At 46.6% G+C, this 21250-nt stretch overlaps 1 protein-coding gene across 3 annotated transcripts in view; it reads left to right on the top strand.

Annotated features, from left to right (window-relative positions):
• PAX3 (paired box 3) overlaps positions 243-21250 on the top strand; it is a 99239-nt gene continuing 78231 nt past the window's right edge. For 2 of the 3 annotated variants that reach the window (XM_021075359.1, XM_021075357.1), the window contains exons 1-4: positions 243-743; positions 2005-2240; positions 3588-3717; positions 4862-4996. In XM_021075359.1, the coding sequence (XP_020931018.1) occupies positions 659-743; positions 2005-2240; positions 3588-3717; positions 4862-4996 (586 nt within the window). In that variant the 5' untranslated portion in view covers positions 243-658. The remainder of the gene's footprint in view (positions 744-2004; positions 2241-3587; positions 3718-4861; positions 4997-21250) is intronic. The other variant, XM_021075358.1, reaches the window with a different exon arrangement.

Below are 21250 nucleotides of genomic sequence, written 5' to 3'. Positions count from 1 at the left end.
CTCAGCAGCTGCCCGTCTCCCTCGGACTGTCTCTCCGGGTTTCCGTGGGTCTATCCTTCTCTCCCCGGGGAAGGGGCGCAGCGCGGGTTCCTCTCCGGGCCGGCGGAGGCCTGGGCACCGCCGGGGATGGGAAGAGAAAGTGGCCGCTGTCGCCCAATCAGCGCGTGTCTCCGCCACCCGGGACGGTCTCCCCGTCGGCCAATCGCAGCTCAGGGCTCCTGACCAAGCTTTGGGTGAAAGAACTAATAAATGCTCCCGAGCCCGGATCCCCGCACTCGGTGTCACGACGGGAGGAGACTCAGGCCCGCCGCGCTCCCGCCCACACCCCTCCTCCCAGGCTCGTAGCGGCGCTCGGAGCCCCCTCCCCAGCGCTCCCTGCCGCTGGGCCGCCCGCCCAGACTCGCACCAAACTTTTCCGCCCTGGTCTCGGCATCGTAGACTCGGGGGCCTCCCCGCCCGCCCCTTTCCCCGGTTCCACCTCGAGCCTCTCCCTGGACTAGGAGCGAGCAACCCCCCTCCCCGCGTCCCTCCCTCTCTTTCCATCCTTTTTGGGGAGGGGCTCTCCACTCGGGGGAATTGCCGAGGGTCACAAGCTCCGCGCTCGTCTTTCTATTTCGCCTTCACCTGGATATAATTTCCAAGCGAAGCTGCCTCCAGGATGACCACGCTGGCCGGAGCCGTGCCCAGGATGATGCGGCCGGGCCCAGGGCAGAACTACCCGCGCAGCGGGTTCCCGCTGGAAGGTAAGAAAGGGCCTCCGCGTCGCCGGGATCCCGAGGCCTCGGCCGGGCTGCTCCACCCAACCCGGAGTCTCCACAGGCTCGTTCGGCGAGTCCAGGAGCCCATTCTCAGGATACCCCCACCCCCAGAAGGAAACAAGGGCGAGACCACTTGATTTTCTCTGAGCTAACGAAGCGCCCTTCTCTCCTCAAGGGCCCGCGGAGCTTTGCGGCCCGGCCTGAGTCCGGGCCGGTCGCCTTTCCCCTGTTGTTTCGGAAATGCCCTGGTAGGGAAGAAATCAACCGGCTTCTGAACAGCAGAAAGAAACTTCTTAGCATTTTGTCCACCAAGGATCTTGCAAAACTGTCCCAGCTGCTCCCGGTGTTTGCTAAACTCTTGTTCATCCCAAAAGAATTTTCTCGCCGGTGCAAAGTTGTGGTAGCGCCCGCCACTGCAGCATCGTGCTTGGAAATTTTAGTATTAATTGACTCATTAATTAGAATTCCATTCATCTCCATGGTCCTCTCAAGTGTTCAGAACCCATTTGGGGAAGGACCCTTCGGTCAGCCTGATGGTTCTGGAACCCCAGCAAGGCAGGAGAAGGTACAAGCCCAAGACTTTCTAGACCGTTGGCGAGGTTGGGGCGCCCGAGGCGGGATGCTGACCAGGCGACGTCTGGCCCTGGACCTCAGTCCAGAGTAGAATGTACCCAGAGCACCAGCCCAGGCGAGAGGGCCTGCCAGGGGACTCTTGCCTTTCTTCAAGGTGTAACAGGTGACATGAGCTGCCGCCCTCGGCCAGCTTTTAGAACCCTCTTGACCTTTGGCTGAGGCACTCTTAGGTGGAAACCTGAAGGGCTGTTAGCTCCTCCAAGTTGCTTAGAAAGTAAGCCACCCCAACTAGAGAGAGTTTGAGAAAGCCAGAGCCCCGGTGAACTTCTCCATGCCTGGAGGCTGTTCCTTGACCAGCCTCAGGGTCACCCACCACAAACTGTCCCCTCTCCTGGGCCCAAAGGAAAGGCAATTTCACTGGAGCAAGTTATTGTGCCCTGGTTGCTCCCTTCATACAAGATTATCTGCCCCTAAACTGCTGACTAATTTGAACAAATGTGGTTGAAGTAGGGTCTGGGGCAGGGAGCCTGAATCAAGCAGTTTCAGTGCTGAGGCAGTCACCTGCCAATTGGTCAGAAGAGTGCAAAATTAGGTTCGTTCATCTTTGGGGCTGCTCTCTGTGCTCCCAAAATGACATTCTGTTTTTGCCTCTCTTTTCACCTCCTGCTCCCAGTGTCCACTCCCCTTGGCCAGGGCCGGGTCAACCAGCTCGGTGGTGTATTTATCAATGGCAGGCCACTACCCAACCACATCCGCCACAAGATCGTGGAGATGGCCCACCACGGCATCCGGCCCTGTGTCATCTCCCGCCAGCTGCGTGTGTCCCACGGCTGTGTCTCTAAGATCCTGTGCAGGTATCAAGAGACAGGCTCCATCCGGCCTGGTGCCATCGGCGGCAGTAAGCCCAAGGTGAGTGCGTGGCCTGTCTCTGGAGGCCTCCTGGCTGCAGTGTCCAGAGTTAGAAAAGGGTGGCTGAGGGCAAGGACTACCATCCAGGGCTTCCCAAAGAGTTTTTTTCTCACATCCAAGAAGGTGTGTGTGTGTGTGTGTGTGTGTGTGTGTGTGTGTGTCTGTTGGGGGTGAAGGGAGGGGGTTAGAGAGCTGTTTGAGCTGGTGCTCCTTGATAAATGCTAAGGAAAAACTATAGCCTTTTTATTTTTATTTTGCAAAGGAGATAAAGCATTTGTTTTTATGCCTTAAATCCCAGAGTCCTCATCAAGTTATTTTAATAGGCAAACACCTCAAGAGTGCAAGGCGTATATGCCCACCTGTTGCTTGTTTCTTTCCTAAGTATCTTTCCAGCTCCCAGCTACTGCACTGCCCTTTCCAAAACTAACCCAAGGAGCCTCTTTTGGTTTTCTAATGGCTTCTTTCCCAACTCCCATCCTCAATCACCTCCCGTGCGAACTGTCCTCGAGGAGTCAAAAGCTAGGGTGATTTGTTGCTTATGCAATGAGCCAATGATATGGCTTTTAAAAGTTTGGTGCTATCCTCCAACTATTTCAGTTCTTCTTAAAAAAAAAAAAAGGGAAAGAGAGTCACACTGGTTAGGACTAAGTAGAAGGGGATTATATAAGGTCTGCCTTTTCTTCTGGATGTGGGGAAAATCTAAAGTAATTTTCTAGTTGCCACAGTGCAAAATTAAAAGGAGAGTTCTGGTAAACTGAAAACTTCCAAACAACAGCCTCTCCTCCCATGCCAACCCTCTTTGAATCTCTGAAAACGTTTTTTATTGGGGGAAAAAAGAGCCAGTCTCTCAAATGATCCATATTTGCTATCCATTCTAATACTTAAAACCTAGATACTCACCTTTTGCATTTCATTTTGCTCTTCACTTTAGCTAAAATCTCGTGCACCTTTGGAAAGGCACAAGTTACAGATTTCACTGGATGCTTCTGCCCCTCTTTCAAGCGTTCCTTTTTTAGTTTCGTTTTCCAGTGGACTCAGTGTAAAGAGTTACATTTCTTTATTCACATGGATCAGAAGGTACACCCCCTGTAATGTGTTGTACCTTTTCTTAAATTATCCTAATTGTGGGAGCTCACTGGGGGAGAAGAGTTCCCAGGCTGCTGCAGGCTGGGATGGTTTTCTCTCTGCCCCTTTTAAACTGCCTTGGGGTGTCAGGGTCCTTTTTGCTAACCAGGGGGACCTTCCCAGGGGTTGCAAGGAGCATCCCGTCAGGCCCGCAGACAGTGAGGCTTCGACATCTGGCCCAGAGGACTGGGTACCAACGCTTGCCTGCCTGTTCTCTTAAAGCAGGTGACAACGCCTGACGTGGAGAAGAAAATTGAGGAATATAAAAGAGAGAACCCCGGCATGTTCAGCTGGGAAATTCGAGACAAACTACTCAAGGACGCGGTCTGTGATCGAAACACCGTACCCTCAGGTACGAGGCCCATTAAACGTCTTCCTGAGACAAGACGTCAGCCGCCGTTCCCAGCCGAACCATAATCACCCCGCTGGTCGATCTGGGGATAGGCGGGCAGCCCCTCCCAGGGCTCTGAAATATTTACGAACTAGACATTTTTGGTGTTTTATGGAGGAATGATGAGCTGCTTGTCCTGGGGTTGAGAGACTGCCGCTGAGGGCTCCCCAAAGAGAATTTCTGTCGTGCAGGCAGGGCAGGAAACGCGAGGCAGAGGCCAAACGTTTATTAATATTGATGTTCCCTTTTAAAAAGAAACAAATGTTTGGGTAACCCCAACTGAAGGGAGATGGGGCCGCGCCAAAGGAGACTTCGCTGGGTGCTCATAGGAAGGAAGGCTTCGGCAACCGCCAAGATTTTTTTTCTGGGAGAGTCCCAGGGATCATCCGGCGCCCCCGGCGGCCAGGGGGAGGCGGACAGAGAAGAGGGGCGAGTGCAGGGCGAGCGCGAGGGCGCACGGGTTTGTTTTTAATTAAAAGGAAACTCCCTTACCCCCCCCCCTGCGAGAACGAGATATTTCAGAGCATGGATTTGTTTACCAGACTGGAATCTGGAAAAAATAAATGGGGAGAGTGCATTTTCTTTTGATTTTTACAATAGGAAACGATTCCGCAGTTGAAATTTAAACCCTTTATAGCCTCAAAAAAAGTTGAATTGCAGGGAACGGGTCCTCTCTGGTTCTGCCTCCCTTAATGTGAACTGTGGGGCGCAATGCTTTCCGGCTGAGGGGGTGCAGGATGGGCCAGTGGGAGAATTTCCTTAGATTGGAGATCTAGAGACCTGTCTTTGGAATCAAGGAGGGAAACGCTTCCTACTGGGGAGAGAGGACGGAGACGGCGGTCCCTGGCCCTAACTTGAAGGCTCAAACTTTCCAGGCTCCCGGTTCCCTGTTCCCTAGAAGCCGATAAGGCGACGGGGGATTTCAGGAGGGGAAGAGTCTAGAAAGGTGAGGATGCCCAAAGATGCTGGAGGAGACCAAAGCAAGCTGTTCATGGCAGGCCTTCTAGGCCCCTCATTCCTACCCCGACTGGGGACTGGTGGGCCCCTTCCAGCAGGGCCCTACAAGTCTCAGTCCTATGCGCTCCCTTCCTCCTCCCGCCCCCAGTGAGTTCCATCAGCCGCATCCTGAGGAGTAAATTCGGGAAAGGCGAAGAGGAGGAGGCCGATCTGGAGAGAAAGGAGGCTGAGGAGAGCGAGAAGAAGACGAAACACAGCATCGACGGCATCCTAAGCGAGCGAGGTAAGCGGCGGCGCGCTGGGCGGCGCCCTGTCGTCCTGCGCCTCGGCAAACATCCGCGCTCTGACGTTGGGGGCCTTGAGGGCAGCGCAGCCCCGGCTCGTGTCAAGGTGCCTCCTTGCTCATATCTACTGCATCCGGCTAAGAGCATTCAAGGGAAGGACCAGAGACGCACTTGCAGGGAACACAAAAATCTTTTAGGGTCTGTTTTTTGTCTTTTTTTTTTCTCTTCTATTTTATCTATTTTCCTGCCGCACCACTCTCAGTCCTTGGGAGTCTGGAACTGCGAATTGTGCTCTAGGTGTGGGGCTACTCTCTCGCCCTCAGGCATAAGGCACTGGGCATCTCTGAATGGGGGGGGGGGCTAAGGGCAGTCCGTGAGCCTCCGGAGATTAAAGGGACTTTTGCGCCCTTAGGAAAGGCCCGGATCTCCAGAGTCTTTCCCACAGCAGAGTAGGGAGGGGAGCGAGGGAGAGAGGGTGGGGGACAGGGTTCTGGAGAGGAAGAGACTCAAAACTCTTTTAGGCAGAAGGGTGCCAAAGTTGTATGGCGCTGACTGTCATAGATATATATGTGTAGATTGGCTTTTTTTTCCCTTTTAAATTGGTTTCCAAATGCGGTAGGATTTGAGCTGTGTGTCTCTGGAAAGTAAAACAAGCCTAAGCTCTGGGCTACAAACTGAAGAGATCCGGGTTCTTGGGCACGCGGTGCTGGCACCCTTTCTCCGCCCTGGGGAGCGGACTAATGGCTTCTTGTTGGCTGCGAACTGCCAGCCTCAAGAGAAAAATCTCCCCCGTGGAGCCATAAGTGCAGCTTGCTTCCCTTTTACCAGCTGCGGGTTATCTCCAGATTCTAAAGGTAACCCCCTCCCACAAAAAAGTCGACCCTTTGGGAACTGAACCCCAAAGCGTTCACAGCCTCAGGAGAGTCTCAGCACTTTCGGCCTTGGGGAAGATTGCACCTCTTCAAAGACGCAAAGTGTCTGGAGTCGCGCCCCCCACCCCGCCCACGCGTGGCCTTCCCTCGCCTGGGGCCGAGACTTGGTTAGACTGAGTTGACTTTTGAGTTCACCAGGTGAGCTTGAAGCGGTCACCCACTTCGACCAATTGGGTCTCAGACCCCAGCCAGTGGCGTCCGGGGCAGGATTGTGGGTAGGGAAGCCGATCATTTGCCCAACCACGGGGCGAACCGCTGTCCCTCCGGGGCAGCAGCTTTACAAATCAATGCAAACTCTGTACACGACCTCGAAGGGACATAGATTTAGATGCAGCGTGGAGATGCTGGGGAGGGAGGAGGGCGAGAAACCAGCCCACCCCAAACCCAACGGACCCCAGCAGGCAGCGGGGCCATAAGCCCAGCGGGTAGGGGAGGCTCAGGAAGGGGGATGGAGGGTGGCAAGGCTTTGCTACTTGTTGCTGGAGGCGCCTGCGCGGCAGATCGGCAGCTCCCTCGCAGCTACCGGCAACCGAGGCCCAGGAGACAAAACGCCCCAAATGAGCTGGTCAAACATTTGTACAACTTTTCCAGCTTTTACAAAGAAGGCCTTCTCTACACAATCTACACTTGGAGATGAACTTGGGAGACAAAGCCTGGAGAGTCCATTGAAACTCACACTTTAGCTCGGCCCAGACAAAGCTCCAGCTCGCAGCAGCTTGATGTGAACAAAGGAAGGCAACCTTTTTATAATTCAAGGAGAAAAGAAGAGAAAACAGCCCCACAAAGGGCTGAGAATAGACATTATGGGCTTGCAATGAGGGATGAATTATTCAATGAGCCCCAATAGCTGCTGCACCAGGAAGTTTTATGGACTCTCCAGCGTGGAAAAAGTGGCCATTTCACCTACAAAATGTTTCTAGTCTTTTGGGCCATCTAGTCGGGCCCGCTGCCATTGAAGGGCAATTGCTACCATTTAAAAAAATCAGAGTATTTTCCCCAGCGGGGGCTGAATCGTTGAAAACACATATACACACACCTCAGAGGCGAAGTCTAATTTAATTTGGGCTTGTCAAGGACGATGCAGCGTCAGTCTCTCCAGCGCCTCTAGCTCCCTTTACAGATGAGCCCTGGAGGGCAAAGGCGGCCCAGAGAAAGGAGAGAGTGGGGTGGAGTTTGAAGAGAAGTTTAGAAAATTCAAAAAAAAAAAATTCCCTCCGTTGTTTGGGCTTCAACAATACCAGGGTGCCCTGGTATCAGAATGAAAGTTGATAAAGGGCCCTGAGCCTCAGGCGGGGCGGTTGGGTGTTCTGACCAGGGTGTCGCGTTCTCAGTGGACGTTCCAGCTTCCTTTCCGGTCTGTCGGATGTTGCTGAGACTGGTTTTCGCAGGTACATCTTTCTATTTGTCAGACACTAAGACACAGGGAGAGAGGTACCCTAAAAGAAGTTAGAACCGCCCTCACTCTTCTCTCCGGGGTCTCTCCCATTCTTTTCGCCCGCCCCTTTCACCTTCCCAACTTTCCCTTGTCCCTCGCCCAATCCTAGAGCAGCGCGACAGGCCGACCGGGTGCGCTCAGCTGTATGCGCCGTGGCGCGCAATAGATGCTGTGCGCCACTCCTGGGTTTATCCTTCCAGCTCTTTCTCCCGAGTGGAAGGAGAGAGAGTCGGGTGGCCAGGAACCACCCCCTCCACCCTCCCAGAACTGGCCCCCTGCACCGACCCCGCAACACCCTCCTCCGCCCCTAGTCAGCGCCGAGAGCAGAGTAGGCGCAGCCGGAGGAACCAAGCCCCGGTCGGGGCAGCGGGGGCGGTGGGCACGGCCCGCGCTGCGGCCACTCAATGGGCGCCTCTGTTCCTCCCCCGGCGCGGCAGAGCTGGCCCGCGGGCGCCGCCACAATGGGCCGGCCCCCACTCCTGCGATCTGCGCCAAAGCGCCGCGCCGCGCCGCCCCCTCCCCTGCGCTCCGGCCGGCTCGCAGCTTAGCTCGCCGGGCTGCAGCCGACTCAATTGCCTCCTTTATGTCCTTCTTACTTTCATCTAGACACAGCCCGCCTCCCCCCTTCTTCTCCTCTTTTTTTCCCCCTTCCTTGCCTGAGGCTCACATTAGTGAAATTTCTGCAACCTCCCCCCATTTTTTTCTTCTTATTTTAAAGAAAGCCCTTAACACAAAAGCAGTGACTAATCAATAGAAACTGCTCCTTCATCAGCTCCTCCTCCTCCTCCTTCTCCTCCTCCTCCTCCTTCTCCACCACCACCACCACCACCAGCAGGGTGACGCTTTTCCTGTTTGTGAGTTTTGGGAAACATTTTTGCTTTGTGCCGTAATGGAATTAGAGGACAGATGAGGACTGTAAATGGACACGCGACTGCGAGACTCTCGCTTAAATATTTGGATGCAAAGTTACAATTACTGACTTGTTGCAGAGGCTTTGAAGTGGCAGTGCGGGAGTGCAGGGGGAGAGAGGCCAGATTGCCAAATTGATGTTTTGATTGGGGCTGGAGATACACTTTCATAGGACTCTACTCCTTTTAAGAATCATCAGTGAGCGTGGGAGGTTTGCAACAGTTTCAAAGATTGAGCCAAGAGACCCGAAGCATAGGTCGATTGGAGCTTATCTTCCTTTCATATCGCTCGCTTTCAATTGGACATTTAGGAAAAAACGTGTCTTTTTTTTTTTTTTTGAGAAAGTAAAAAATGACAATTTGCTAGGGTTTGTAAACTTAGGAGCTTTTCAAACATGAACGAGGACGACATCAACTTTTCAGCAGGGCATAAGAGAAAGCCATTAAAAAGGCGCAGGCGTTTTAAAGGTCCCGGAAGTATTTCATTTCCAGTAGAATCATAAAAAGAGCATTTTATCATTAACGGGAGAGCTACTGAAGTCGAGGGGAAGGGAAGGCTGTTTCCCCCCACCCCCACCCCACCCCCAGTTAACCGGGAGGGACATTTTGGCGCGAGGCTAAGGGCGCGGGGGACAGGCGGTGGGAGGGGGGGAGGAACTTTCCCACAGATTAAAATCATGGGCTATAAGATCTTTTAGGTTTGTGGCATCCGAACCTTTATTAAAGTGGACAGCCCACTCTCCAAGTCCATTTGTCGGAATCACGAATCTGACCCCAATGTCGTCTCTAGTCTTTTTGGTAAATTTTGTGTTTTCTGAAGCCCTTACAATACTCAGCGAGGAACGATCACCCATTTTTAAATGTACTGGAAATATCAGAACTTGAATTAAATGAAAACACCACGCCGCGTTCTTTTCCAGGATATAGCGGTTACGATTTTTCTGTTGGACTGATTAAAAAGGAAACGGCAGAGTTCGGGTCGTAGCTTTCCTTTTCCGCTGGTTTGTTTGGTGACTGCTGTATGCTTACTTTCTAGCCTCATTGGAAACATGCAGATTTTCTAATTAATGCTTGAAATTGTATGTTTATTTTGAAGTTTGATTTGATTGTTGATAGCACCGGAACGGGGATGTAAGGGGCTTCAAGTGCGTAATAATTACTGAAGGGTCATTTAAGAGTCCCCAGGGCTGAGCATAAAACCCATCGGGGCGGTGAGGCGGAACCAGCAAGTGCGCCTCGGTTCAGGGAGTGGAATATGCGGAAATCAATCAGGTGACTAGGGGAGATGCCACTGAACCCAGGTTCAACGTTCATGAATAAGTATATTTTGAGGACACACACACACACACACACACATCCACCTCCCCCAAAACAAACAAAAAAACAAAAAACCTTCCTAACCTTGAGATTAAATGTTTAAGTTGTACCTAAATAAACAGTCAATGAATATTAAAAGCAACAAACAAATGGTAAGAAGTTCATCCAGGGCTGGGACAGAGAAGGTTCAGTTTGGGGAGGGAGTTCCTACAGACAGGTAACTTATGCGGGTAAATAAAGATTAAAGAACCATTAAGAATGTACATACATAACTAACAAGACATTAAAAGGCAATTAAGCAGTCAGTTTAATGCCTTATCTCACTGGCTGTTGGGGGGTTGTTTTACAACTAGGAATTAAAATCTGAAAAGAAAGTTTTCAGCAGCTCTGGCCAAATATTGATTAAGTAGCTGTTTGTTGATACCATTGTTACGCATTAAAAGGCCAGGATCTCGGCCCCTCAGTGGCCATCTTCCATTGTGAGGGATTCTTAACCACTGAGATCAAAGCGGGATCATTTCAACTTATCTGTCTTGGAAAATCCTCCTTTTCCTCTGAAACCTCTAAGGAGGATTGACCAAATTCTCTTTAAGAAATAGGAAGCGAAACCAGTTACATGTCCTATGTTTGTAGAGAAGAGATTCATGGGGTGTTTTTAATTATCCTATGGTGATTTCTTGTTTGGAACTTAGGCTAAGATGGTGAATTTATCATCAAATATATTCTCCTTTGGGGGAGGTGGCTGGAGGCATGGAGAGTAAGATCCGCATGTCACTAAATTCTTAAATATGGAAGTTTCACTGGAGTTGCCTTCCAAGCTGGAATGATATAAAGGAAAGCTGTTGAAGTTTTATGTAATACTAGGTGGGGAATAATTAAATACACAGGACACTGGGAGTTATACTGACTGCATTTCTCTACACATGTTTCTGTAATTTTTGTGTTTATGGATGGTTAGATGAGTCACATGTATATTTTTAAATGTCCTATAATGTAGAAGCAGATATGTGTTTGTTTGTGTGTATACTTTGTGCATCGTTAAAGTTTATTTATAAGTCAGTCACTATGAATTATCCTGGCAGTAAACTATACCCAGTTGCACATACACAAAAAGGTTTATTTGTCCTATGGATTACACTTTTTAGAGTTATCAGAACTTGAGGTAACATCGCAGCTTCCCAATTCATATTTAGCTTTGCGGTTGAATACTGGAAAACTAGTTTCCTGAATAATTTAATGACTTTTGGGGCTGCTGATTTTTTGATGAACTATTAGGCTTTCTTCTTCTCGCTCTCTCTTTGGTTTTAGAATTCAATATTTTTGGATAGATTTTCCTTTTATTATGCTGAAACTCCTGCAAGGGCTCTTTTGGAAATACCATCTCTGTGCTTAATTTGCAAATTCCAACAAATCACTCTGAGGTTGTGAAATTTATGCCAGATTCAGGCTTTGAATATTCAACTGAGCATCATGGAGCTGCCCGTGTGGGGAGGGGTTTCTGAATCCCTTTCTCTGACTCTGCTCATTTCACTACTAAATAATTGTGCATTAAAAATTTTTTTTGTTTTATTTTTTTACTATTTCTTGTTCACTCTTGAACAAAATGAATCTTGACATACAGAGTCAGGATGAGTCGCAGGTATTTTCTACTATAATCTCCCCAATAATTAATAGTCTACCTGTGCTCAAATGCTCTTTGAAATAGTCCCAGCCAATGCAATGTGGGACAACTGCCTGAAATTGATTAAGCTGGAAGTGTGAGTCAGCTCAGATCTATTATGATTACCTTGTCCTGGGTCCAGATGCAGCATTAGAGAGTTCTTTGTTGCATTTTCCATGTACATGTATATTTATATACATGCAGAGTTAAAGTGACTTTTCCCCTTTGGGTATCAGGCTATGTGTTTTGTATAGTCCCAGGGGGACAGCAGAGTCATGCTCTGAGTGGGGTCTGATCTCAGAATTACTGACCCAACAACTGACTTATGTCAATTACACCTCAATAAGGCTGGAAGAAATAAATTAAAAATTGATATTATTGTAAAAACATAAAACTGGCTGCCTTTAGCTGGGAAAATGTGATCAAAGAAAGTGAAAGGGAATTTCACAAGTTGCCATTCTCTCGGTACACTAAAATGGGAACAGAGGACTATCTTCTGCTCTGCTGGGAAAGATTTTCTTACCTCCTTCATTCCAGTCTCTGGTAGAAAGTGGCACAGCTCAGCTGTCAGCACTTCCTTGCAGTGTTGGGCCAAACACTGAGCTCCAGTAGTATTAAGCCTTGATGAAATGGGGATATCTTTCCTCTAAAAGCTTTCCCTCACATTATCTGTGATGGTCTTATGCTCTCAAATAACAGAATGTATATAATTTCCAGTTTGTAACTAGAACAGACACCATTATAAGAATGCTTATTATCATTATAAAACATTTACTTAAGAGGGATGAGTTAGAAACTTCACCACTGGCAAAGGAAGCTGTAAACACATGGGAAGTCATTGTTGAAGACACTTGAGAAATAGTAGGCTTTATGAAGTCTTATCCTCAGTGTCTATTTTCCTCCCTTCCTGATGAAACTAAGAAGAGACTGACAGATAATTTCTATCATGGAAATGACTACTTTTCTGTAAAGATATAATTGTATTTTAATAAAGGGCAATAGTGTAAAATTTAGAATTTGATTGGATGCACATTTCTCTTAGAAAAAAAAAAACCTGAGAGTTTTACTTTGCACATTGCATATTGCAAAATATATTAGCATTTAGGTTTTTGCTGCAGGATTTTAAATTAAAAAAAGACAAAAACAACAAAGAACCCCTTTTCTTTGGTTGAAGCAACTCGATCAGAGTAAGTAGTCTGAGATTTTATGTCCTTCTTATTGAGGAATGAATCTTCCCCAAACAGATTAGAACTCATGATAGGCAATAGCAAACTAGCTGTATTTGTCTCCTTAAACCCATTTAGTTATTCCTTGACTCTTATGTACTTTTATTTGGCCAGATTTACTGCATCTACAATAATATATTATTATAAACTCTCTAGGAGCCAATTTCCCACTCATTCTGGATTTAATTCCATTGGATTCTATTTTAAAACCTCTGATCAAAATGCTTTGTGACAAGAATGGGAGACTCTTTTTGGCTGTCTAACACAAGATTGAGGAAGAGGAAATACCACTAATTTTCAGCATTTCAAAAATTTCCAGGATCATATTGAGAATTCAAACAGTGTAGTTTTATGGAGGCTTGCTTAAACATAAGTTTAAAAAAATATGTAATTGAATGGTGGACATATTTCAGAAACAAACTGCACAATTAAATGTACTGACCTTATGTCATTAGATGGAAACAATAAGTGAGTTAGGACAGAATGGCTAAGAAAGTTAATTGCTGTGTGCAGTTGATCTTGAAAGATGGAATTGGTTTTTGTATACTTTCATAGTCAATGCTTATATGGTCACATACAAATTTACATTTTTAACAGAAAGCCTACATTTTTAGGCTTGTGTTTTCCACAGGTACACAGAGAAGCTAAAAGTACAGCCACCATACCCATTATATCTTACTTTTTGGCAAACCCTAATATAGGCATTAACTTACCCAGTCAATGGTCACTTAGGCATTGTCCAGGGGTATTAACATCATTTTTGTTTCCTTTATAGTGTCTATCTTTAAAAAAAAAAACCTATTTTTAAACAATTGTAGACTCATAGAGCCTATCTTCAAATGTGTATTTTCAAATTCTTCCAATTTTCAAATATCCTACCATGATTAAGAAAATCTTGGCCAGAGGATGAGTGCATGTGTGTCTCTCAATTACTGTGGTTGAGCACAACCTGAACTAAAGAAAATTAATTATTCCAATTCATTTTATTATAACAAAAGCAACAGGTTCTTTCTTTCTGAATCCCTACTTGGCTGGTTTCCTGATTGAGGTTCACTAAAGCAATTGAGTGTTACTTGTATGACTTAAAACACACCCCCAAAGTCCTTTTTCATGTTTTTGCTTACCTGATAAGAGCATAGCATGCAAGGTAAAAGTGGTCTACTTGCATCACCAATGTTACTCTAAAATTGAGACCAAGCACATTTAAGGTGCAACCCCTTGAATTTCCATTTTGATGTCTGGTAAGGTGGGCACACATCATACCAATTTCACAGGGTAATTGGGGGAAAAAAAAAAGAAGATGTAAGTTACATGCAAGTTTCACTTATCTCACAGGAAAACTCAAAATCTTGGGGGGAAAAACCCTCTGAACATGCAGAAAGTGACTAGCCTACCAGCAGATGGGCTCTGCCTAAGGGCAGATAAAAGCTTAATTCAGGCTTAAGAACAACAATAAAGACCAACACCCATACATGCACACATGCACGCACGCATGCTCACACACACCACAAAGTCTGCTTTCGCTGAGCCAAAAGATTGAGTTTATAAGAAACTCTTTAATAGAGTTTATTGACTTAATAGAAATGAAAAAATAAAATTTGAAAATCATTCACTGAGATATCAAAAGATATTTTTAAATTACTTTCTCTCCCAGTCTGTAAAGATGGCTTTTGTCTCTTAGACTAACTTGGTTATTTAAGACGCTTCTACATTTATCTTTTCTTTGTTTTGTTTGTGTATTTGTTTGCACAAGTTTTTCTTCCCATGGGATTGTCAGGCACGTTGCTTTTTGAAAACAGATCTCACACAGGAGTTCTTACTCCTGCAATCCTGGTACAATCCTTCATCTCATAGAATCGGGTTGGTATAATTTCTCCTCACATCCCTTCTTCAGCTTGCTTCGTTGCTTTAAATGCCTTTATAGCTCCAAACGGGAGATTGTGTGCGTTCTTCTTTCTTTCTGCAGGATACTTCATAATCCCTCCTTTAAAATTTGAATTCAGAAACATTAAGGAAACTTTCCAGAACAGCCTTCGTTAAGCTGGAGGATACATTTCAATGATCCCTCTATTCAGTTTCCCCTCTCTCCAACCCTCAAAGCTTGGGATGTCTGTGTGGTTGTGGGTGCGATACGAGGTTGAAAAGTAAGTCGCCTGGCTTGTAAGACTTGTGGAGGCTGGAGAGCTCCTGCCCCACAGTTCTCCCACTGGAACAGCCGCTGGAGAGAGGGAAGGTTGTTTTCTTATCCCCGCGTGCACTGGGCTGACCTGTCTCTGAAATAGGTCAGGCTGGGGCACCGCCAGTTTATGCAGCTGTCACGGCTTAGGCGTCGCAGCGGGCAGCCTGGGCTCCTTGGCCAGGCCAGCCCCCAGTGAACTGATAAAAATTCGCTGGCGAGCCCTGGACCTTCCTTCTGGACTGTGCTGGCCCCCTAAAGGCTTTTAGAGGCAAGGGGACTCCTGGATTACAGGGGGCCAGCTCTCAACCTCAAAAGGGAAGAGTTCTTTTATTCCCAGGATTGCCCTCCTGTCCATCCAAACACTCAAGTGAAAAATATGTGCTTTGTCAGATTGTATTTGTAAAGCATCATATTTATTTTTTGACTGGGTAAAACCTTCATTCGGCGCATAATTCAAAAGATAGAAGAGAATGTACAGTGACAAGATTTCTTCCCATTTGGTCCCTCGGTACCTTGGCTGTCTTTCTAGAGAGTTTTTTCATAAACAAGTAATCATATTTCTTGCTCTCTGTTAAAAGTACTCTCTTTGCACAAATGGAAGCCCACTGTAGAAACTGTTCTGTGCCTTGCTTTTTTTTTTTTTTTTCTCCACCTTAGAATATATCTCTGCAATTATTCCACATTAGGGCCTGGGGGACTTTCCAGCCTGTTTGTATAGCTGCATAGTATTCCATCCCATTGGCAAATGATGATTAATTTACAGCATTTAGTGTTTCCCATCTAAAAGCCCCATTTGGCACATATGTCCATTTATTTGTAAAATAATTAATCTGTGGTGGAGACCAAGGGAATGGCACTTGTGATTTTGATAGCTTTGGTGGAATTTGGGTTCTGCCTTGGGAACAAATGGTGAAGGAAAGCTTAGTAAACAGGGAGTATGCAGTTGTTTGCCTTTGTACTTTGGCACACAAGTACATAGGTAGGAGCATAGGTTTTGAAATTTCTGCTTAGGAAATTCCTCCAGTATTTCAGTATTTCTCCAAACGCAACATCTCTAAATCCAAGGAAAGCTTTTTGCTTTGACTTCGTGATTCCTCTTTTCATTCTTTTCTTCTTACTTACTATTTATTTCACTTCATCTCCATCAAAAACAGAATATTTATGTTAAGCATTCTTACCTGTTTTTCTTTCTGTGATGGAAAATTTGGGGATAGTTTTAGAACAATTCATAGACAACTTATTCCTTAGCTGAAAAGGAGAAATTGTCTTTCAGGGTTTACAAATTATGTTCGAACTAGTGAGAGAGCAGATTATGAATAATAAAACATAGCTTTCTATTTCTAATTTTTGAAAAGCGCTGGCCTGATGCTCTAGGGGTTTCTTGAGTTTGCTAAAGGCTAACTTTCAATTTTCTGAACTTTGAGGGGGTTTGTATCCACTCCCTCTAGGCACAAAAGACTTTTTATGTTTTTGCACATACCTTGCCTCCCTCAAATCATTTCAGCCTATTTTCCCTTAAATTTGATGCTCAGGAATTCAGTTGTTGATGCTACTGAGTACCTGGCTTACCTAAGCTAGAAGTCGGAGGCTGCGAAATGAGCCAGAAAGAACCGTGTTCCAACTATATGAGAAAAACAACCCTCTCCACCCCCAGGCCCCCACTGAGAAAACTGGAGATATGAACGCCAATAAATATTATAAAGTCAATATTTCAGGTCGTTCCTTCTTAGGACTGGGCCTTTCAGAAAGAAGAGAACAAGTTAGGGGCTAAGAATTTATTTTTTGAAAATCAAAATCTTGATTCGGTTTTAAAAAAATAACAGAAAAACAAGTCTTCTTTCTTGACTGTTGCTGGAGCCAGCTCCACAGCGTGTAGCACTGTTTTATCAGGCACGAGGCAGGAAGGTGCATTCTGCTAATGCTAGAACTTTTGTTTGTGCTTTGAGAGAAATAGCTAGCTGAGTGCTTTGCTTCTCCTTCTGCTTCCCCTCTGATTGGCTTATGGCACTGTAAAGGAGCCAGTTGGGGATGTAAACAGGCTTGGCATTTAGATCATCTGCAAAGAGCTGAGAAGAATCAAAAGAAGCCCCCCCCCAAGCCCCAGCTCTGTGCATAATTTGGATTGAATCAGGCCCATAATTTGTGACATCTGATTACTACCTGCAAAAGTATGCTGCTCTCTGAATAGGAAGAGAGGTCTTGGGAAAGTTAATCCCAATGGGGAAAACTGTGATTTGTTTGTCAGGTTGCTGTGATGTTCCCCACAGAAATTTAGACCATATAAAATAAGTGGTTTTCGGGTCCATATCAACAGGGTAACCACACTTTAGATTTTCAATGCACTCTGTCATTTTTTTCATCACACAGGTGAAGGAGTAGCAGGCAGAGGCATTCCCTGGGGAACTGAGTGAACGTCAGGGAGCAGGGGTTTGAGTAGGAGGGTGGCCCATTGTCTTTTGATATTTAGATATGCAACTTTTTTAAATAAAAAGAGACCCATGAATTCATACAGGGAAACACTTCAATTTTCCATTGCAAGATTCCCAAGTGAATGGGATCTCAGTGTCTGGAATTGTTGGTTATATTTTAGAAATTTTTAGAACTTATCCTCTCAGACCATTTCTAAGGGAGCTAGGGGGTCCATTTCAGGAGGTCAGGGGGATACCTGGGGTCTCCTCACAGTGCATCTGGGCAACCTTCAATAAGCCAGGGCAGAATATGATCTGGGGAGCTATGGGGTGGAAACTTTCCAGGTAGTAGATTTGCTTGGCTGGTTTGCAGACGGACACATCCGGGGCTTGTATGCATGCAACACACATTTATCAGAAGGCGGTAGAAAGGCAACCTCTATAGTTTCTCACTAGAAGCCAATGTCTGCTTGTGGCACAGGCCCTGCCAAGCTCCAATACTTGTCGAATTGTCTGAGAGAAGAAAGCAAGTGGAGGACTAGGGGTTTAGCATCAGCTCAGAAACTGCAAAGAGCCTGGCTTTGGAGTCCAGGGACCAGGGGGCTGCCTGGGTAGTGGAACATCCCAGGGAACCAGCTCTGGGTAAGAAGACTGGAGTAGAAACTCAAGGCCTGGCCTATTATGGATTCAGTTTCTGGGCTTTTGTCAGTGAACTTTTTGGGGCCTTGACTTCTTTCTGTGTGTCTTCTTCCTGTGGAAAGTGATAGCTGGGGTTCTCTGAGAAGCCTGCATGCAAAGCCCGTAGGGGGCTGGGAAGGCCACCTCATCTGTTTTCATCAGAGGCTCAATCCCTGGTCAGAGAATGCAGAAATACAGATTTTGTTGGGTCAAAGTACTCATTCCTTGGCACCTTTGTGTCATGTGGTCTGTCCTTTTTAGAAAAATTGAAATGAAAAGCCACTATGGCAGGCTTTTATTCCTGTGGCACACTAGCCCATACCTTGGGCAGATAAGGAGAGGGACAATATACTTACTATAAAATACAAATAACATAGGGAACCAAATTTGGTCTGAATCTTTGCTGGCTGGTTAACTTTCATCATCTTATTGAATTACTATAATTTAATGTTATTCGTTTAAAGTAATGATTTTTTTCCCCCTGCAATGAATCCTTTTTATTTATTTATGTTTAAAATTGAAGGCCCAAATTAAATTCATCAGAAAAGACAATGGCTGTCTTTCACATTGACATTTCTGGTACTTGGAAAATCCTTTTGGAAAAACTGTACGAGGTGGTTACTCAGACGGTAGTTTATAGGACATGATGTTACCAGAACAAATTTGTTTTTTTTTTTTAAGGGGAAATTTGAACATTTCCCTGTCTCCAACCCTCTGTTCCCAAACCGTTTCGAAAATGTTTTTCCCACTTTCCTTCCACAGGGGGCTCTATGGCCTGACCTTAGGTAAAAAGGTCTGTCTTGGAGGCTGTACCCTTCCTGTCTCCCCGTCACTGTGCTTCTATCTGCCTTACTCTCCCCTTGTGCAGCCAGTTTCACACACACACATATCATTGCTTCCACAGAGCTATACCTCATTCGCATTAAGAAACAACTGGTTGCCCTTCTGCAGGATGTTTGCAGTTTCCAAAAAACCCCTGGGAGCTGATCATCTGGCATGGAAGAATGAATCCCTAATGGCAGGACTCTAGGGGCCCAAATAGGAAAGCTTTTTGGTGGGGGCAAGAGATATGTTTATTTCTTTCTTCCTCCCTTCCCTGCTCTGTTCCTCTCTTTTCTTTCTTTTTTCTTTTTATGGCCTCACCTGCAGCATATGGAAGTTCCCAGGCTAGGGTTCCAACTGGAGATGCAGCTGCAGGCCTACACCACAGCTGTGGCAACATTGCATCTGAGCCGCATCTGTGACTTCCACTGAAGCTGCAGCTTTTCAGCAATGCTGGGTCCTTCACCCACCGAGCAAGGCCAGGGATTGAACGCACATCCTCACAGACACTGTCTGGTTCTTAACCCGCTGAACCACAACAGGAACTGCCAAGAGTTAGGTTTCTGATGGCCTTCAGATCACACCCCAGTGGATTCCAGCTTCACTGTGCATGTTTCTGCTATAAGGAAGCTCTTTGCTGGTGAGCACGACCTGCCAGGGTTGGTATCCCATTGAGCTATCCAGGAGGAAGCAGAGCCAGGCAGGGGTCCAAGAGCATTCTCCCTGGCAGGTAGATTTTCCGCACTTCCTGGAGGCTAGGAAAGGGCCTTGTTTGTGTCCTTTGGGCTTCTTGGCAAAAAGTAGGGCCAGAAGAAGAACATACAGGGTCTGTTCTGGCTTAGAGCCATAGACATGGAAGGCACTTTGGGGGTCCATCTTCTTTCTGAACTCCAAAACTTCCCAGGGAGCAGAGATCTGATCTGAGTATTCAAACTTCAAGTGGCCCCTAGACCATTGTCAGAAGTCAGAAGTGAGGAGCCTGAGGGGCATCCATGATGGATGTGCTGGCTAAGAGAGCTTCTGGAAAGTGATCTGAAGCACTTCTACAAGACTTCTGGAAGGCCAGAGGCTCCTGAACTCTCAGTGCTGGGGTCCTGGATCGTCTCAGAAACACATTGCTTTGGAGGGTATAAGCCACTAGGGTCCCAGGGAAACAGCAGGCATTTATTCTACCTGTGATAGATGGGGTACAGGGACAGTCTGCTGTATTTATAGACTCTAATAATCTTGTGTTCCTGCTGAGTCCCCAGAGTTGGCACGTAGACTTGACTGAGGATTTGTAAGCATTAGGTAAAGAGAGTAGACATAAGCATCTAGAAATAGCCCGAATCTGCCCCAAGCCCTCTCAAGTGGAGGATGGAAAAGGAGTCCTTAGATGAAGTGGTTCACCATCGAGCTAATGAACCTTCAGTTCCAGGGTGTCCCTTCTCTCCCTAAATTATAGAGGCTTCAGTCCCACAAAACTCTATCTACCCTTGTCCTCATTCCGTTTAGGGTGGGAAAGGTAGAGGTGAGGACACATGGGCTCCTTGTGCATGGAGTATGGGTCTGGCACACTGTGTGTGAGAGCAAAATTGATAATAACAAAAATGATGATAACAACAACCACAACAATAATAACGCTGATACTCAGTTACCTTCCAGCTGTGTCTTAGACTTTAGAGTTTCCAGAATGCTTCCCCATTTCTTAGGTCTTATTTACTTACAGAGCCAAAGTCTGGGTCTGGCAACCCAGAGCTGCTGAGAATCTACCCATGTAGCCCACATGCTACATAGCATCCTCAGTCCTTGCAAGGATCCCCTTAGGGGAATTATGGACCAATTTCTCCCAAGCAGATAAGGAACCTCCATCCACTTATTGGATATGGGCAGGTGGGTAAGACCCTTAATTCTGGGGGGCGTTGGTTCCCTCAGCTGTGAAGGGTATATTAGGCAATTTTGGGATGTAGGTCTCTGAAAGTATCACTGTGACCAGGGTTGCTTTCCTTCTCTCCACCTCATGCCCCCTTCCTCTGAAAAATGGAAGGACCGGCCTGGTGAAGGTACTCCCAGCTCTGGAAGGCTGTGGCCACTACGGCCAAGCCTAGCTCTTGGTGGATTTTGGCAAGCCCTAGGCAGCTGTTGGAGGAAACAGTGAGGCCTCAGGCCCTTGGGAATCAGGGCAAGAATGGAGAAGTCTGTGGCCCCTGGATGTCTCAAAGGGTAAATGACCCCTACCTGTACTGTCTCTGGGGGAAGGATGCCCTAAGGTGCTGGAATAGTGAGGGTGGGGATTTGCTGGACTCTTGGACAGGCGGACACACTGGCTCTTCCCCATCCATATGAGGAAATGCATACTTTTCTACATCTCCCTCCCATCATAGCAGGGGCTTCCAAATGAGGCTGGAAAGGCCTGGGGGTATTAGTTAGAGAACTCCTTAAGTTAGAGTTGCTGAAGCAGGATGGTAACATTCCTTCTTTCAAATCATCTGTGCCCAGACATTTCCCCCTGTGTCCAGAGAAGGACACACAGGATTTCTGGCAGCTGATGGAGTCAAAGCTAGAAACTATCTGGGCTCGAGGAGAGAGAATCATTGGCGCATGCACTTTTCACTGGATTCTGTGTCCTATCTTAAACTTAAATTAGCTCCCTCACTAGTAGTTCTCAGAAACTCATTTGGATAAACAAGATTTTTTTTTTTTTTTTGA

This window comes from Sus scrofa, chromosome 15 (assembly GCF_000003025.6).
Source record: "Sus scrofa isolate TJ Tabasco breed Duroc chromosome 15, Sscrofa11.1, whole genome shotgun sequence".
Lineage (NCBI taxonomy): Eukaryota > Metazoa > Chordata > Mammalia > Artiodactyla > Suidae > Sus > Sus scrofa.
The sequence above is the reverse complement of the archived record's forward strand: the minus strand, read 5'-3'. Positions and strand labels throughout refer to the sequence as shown.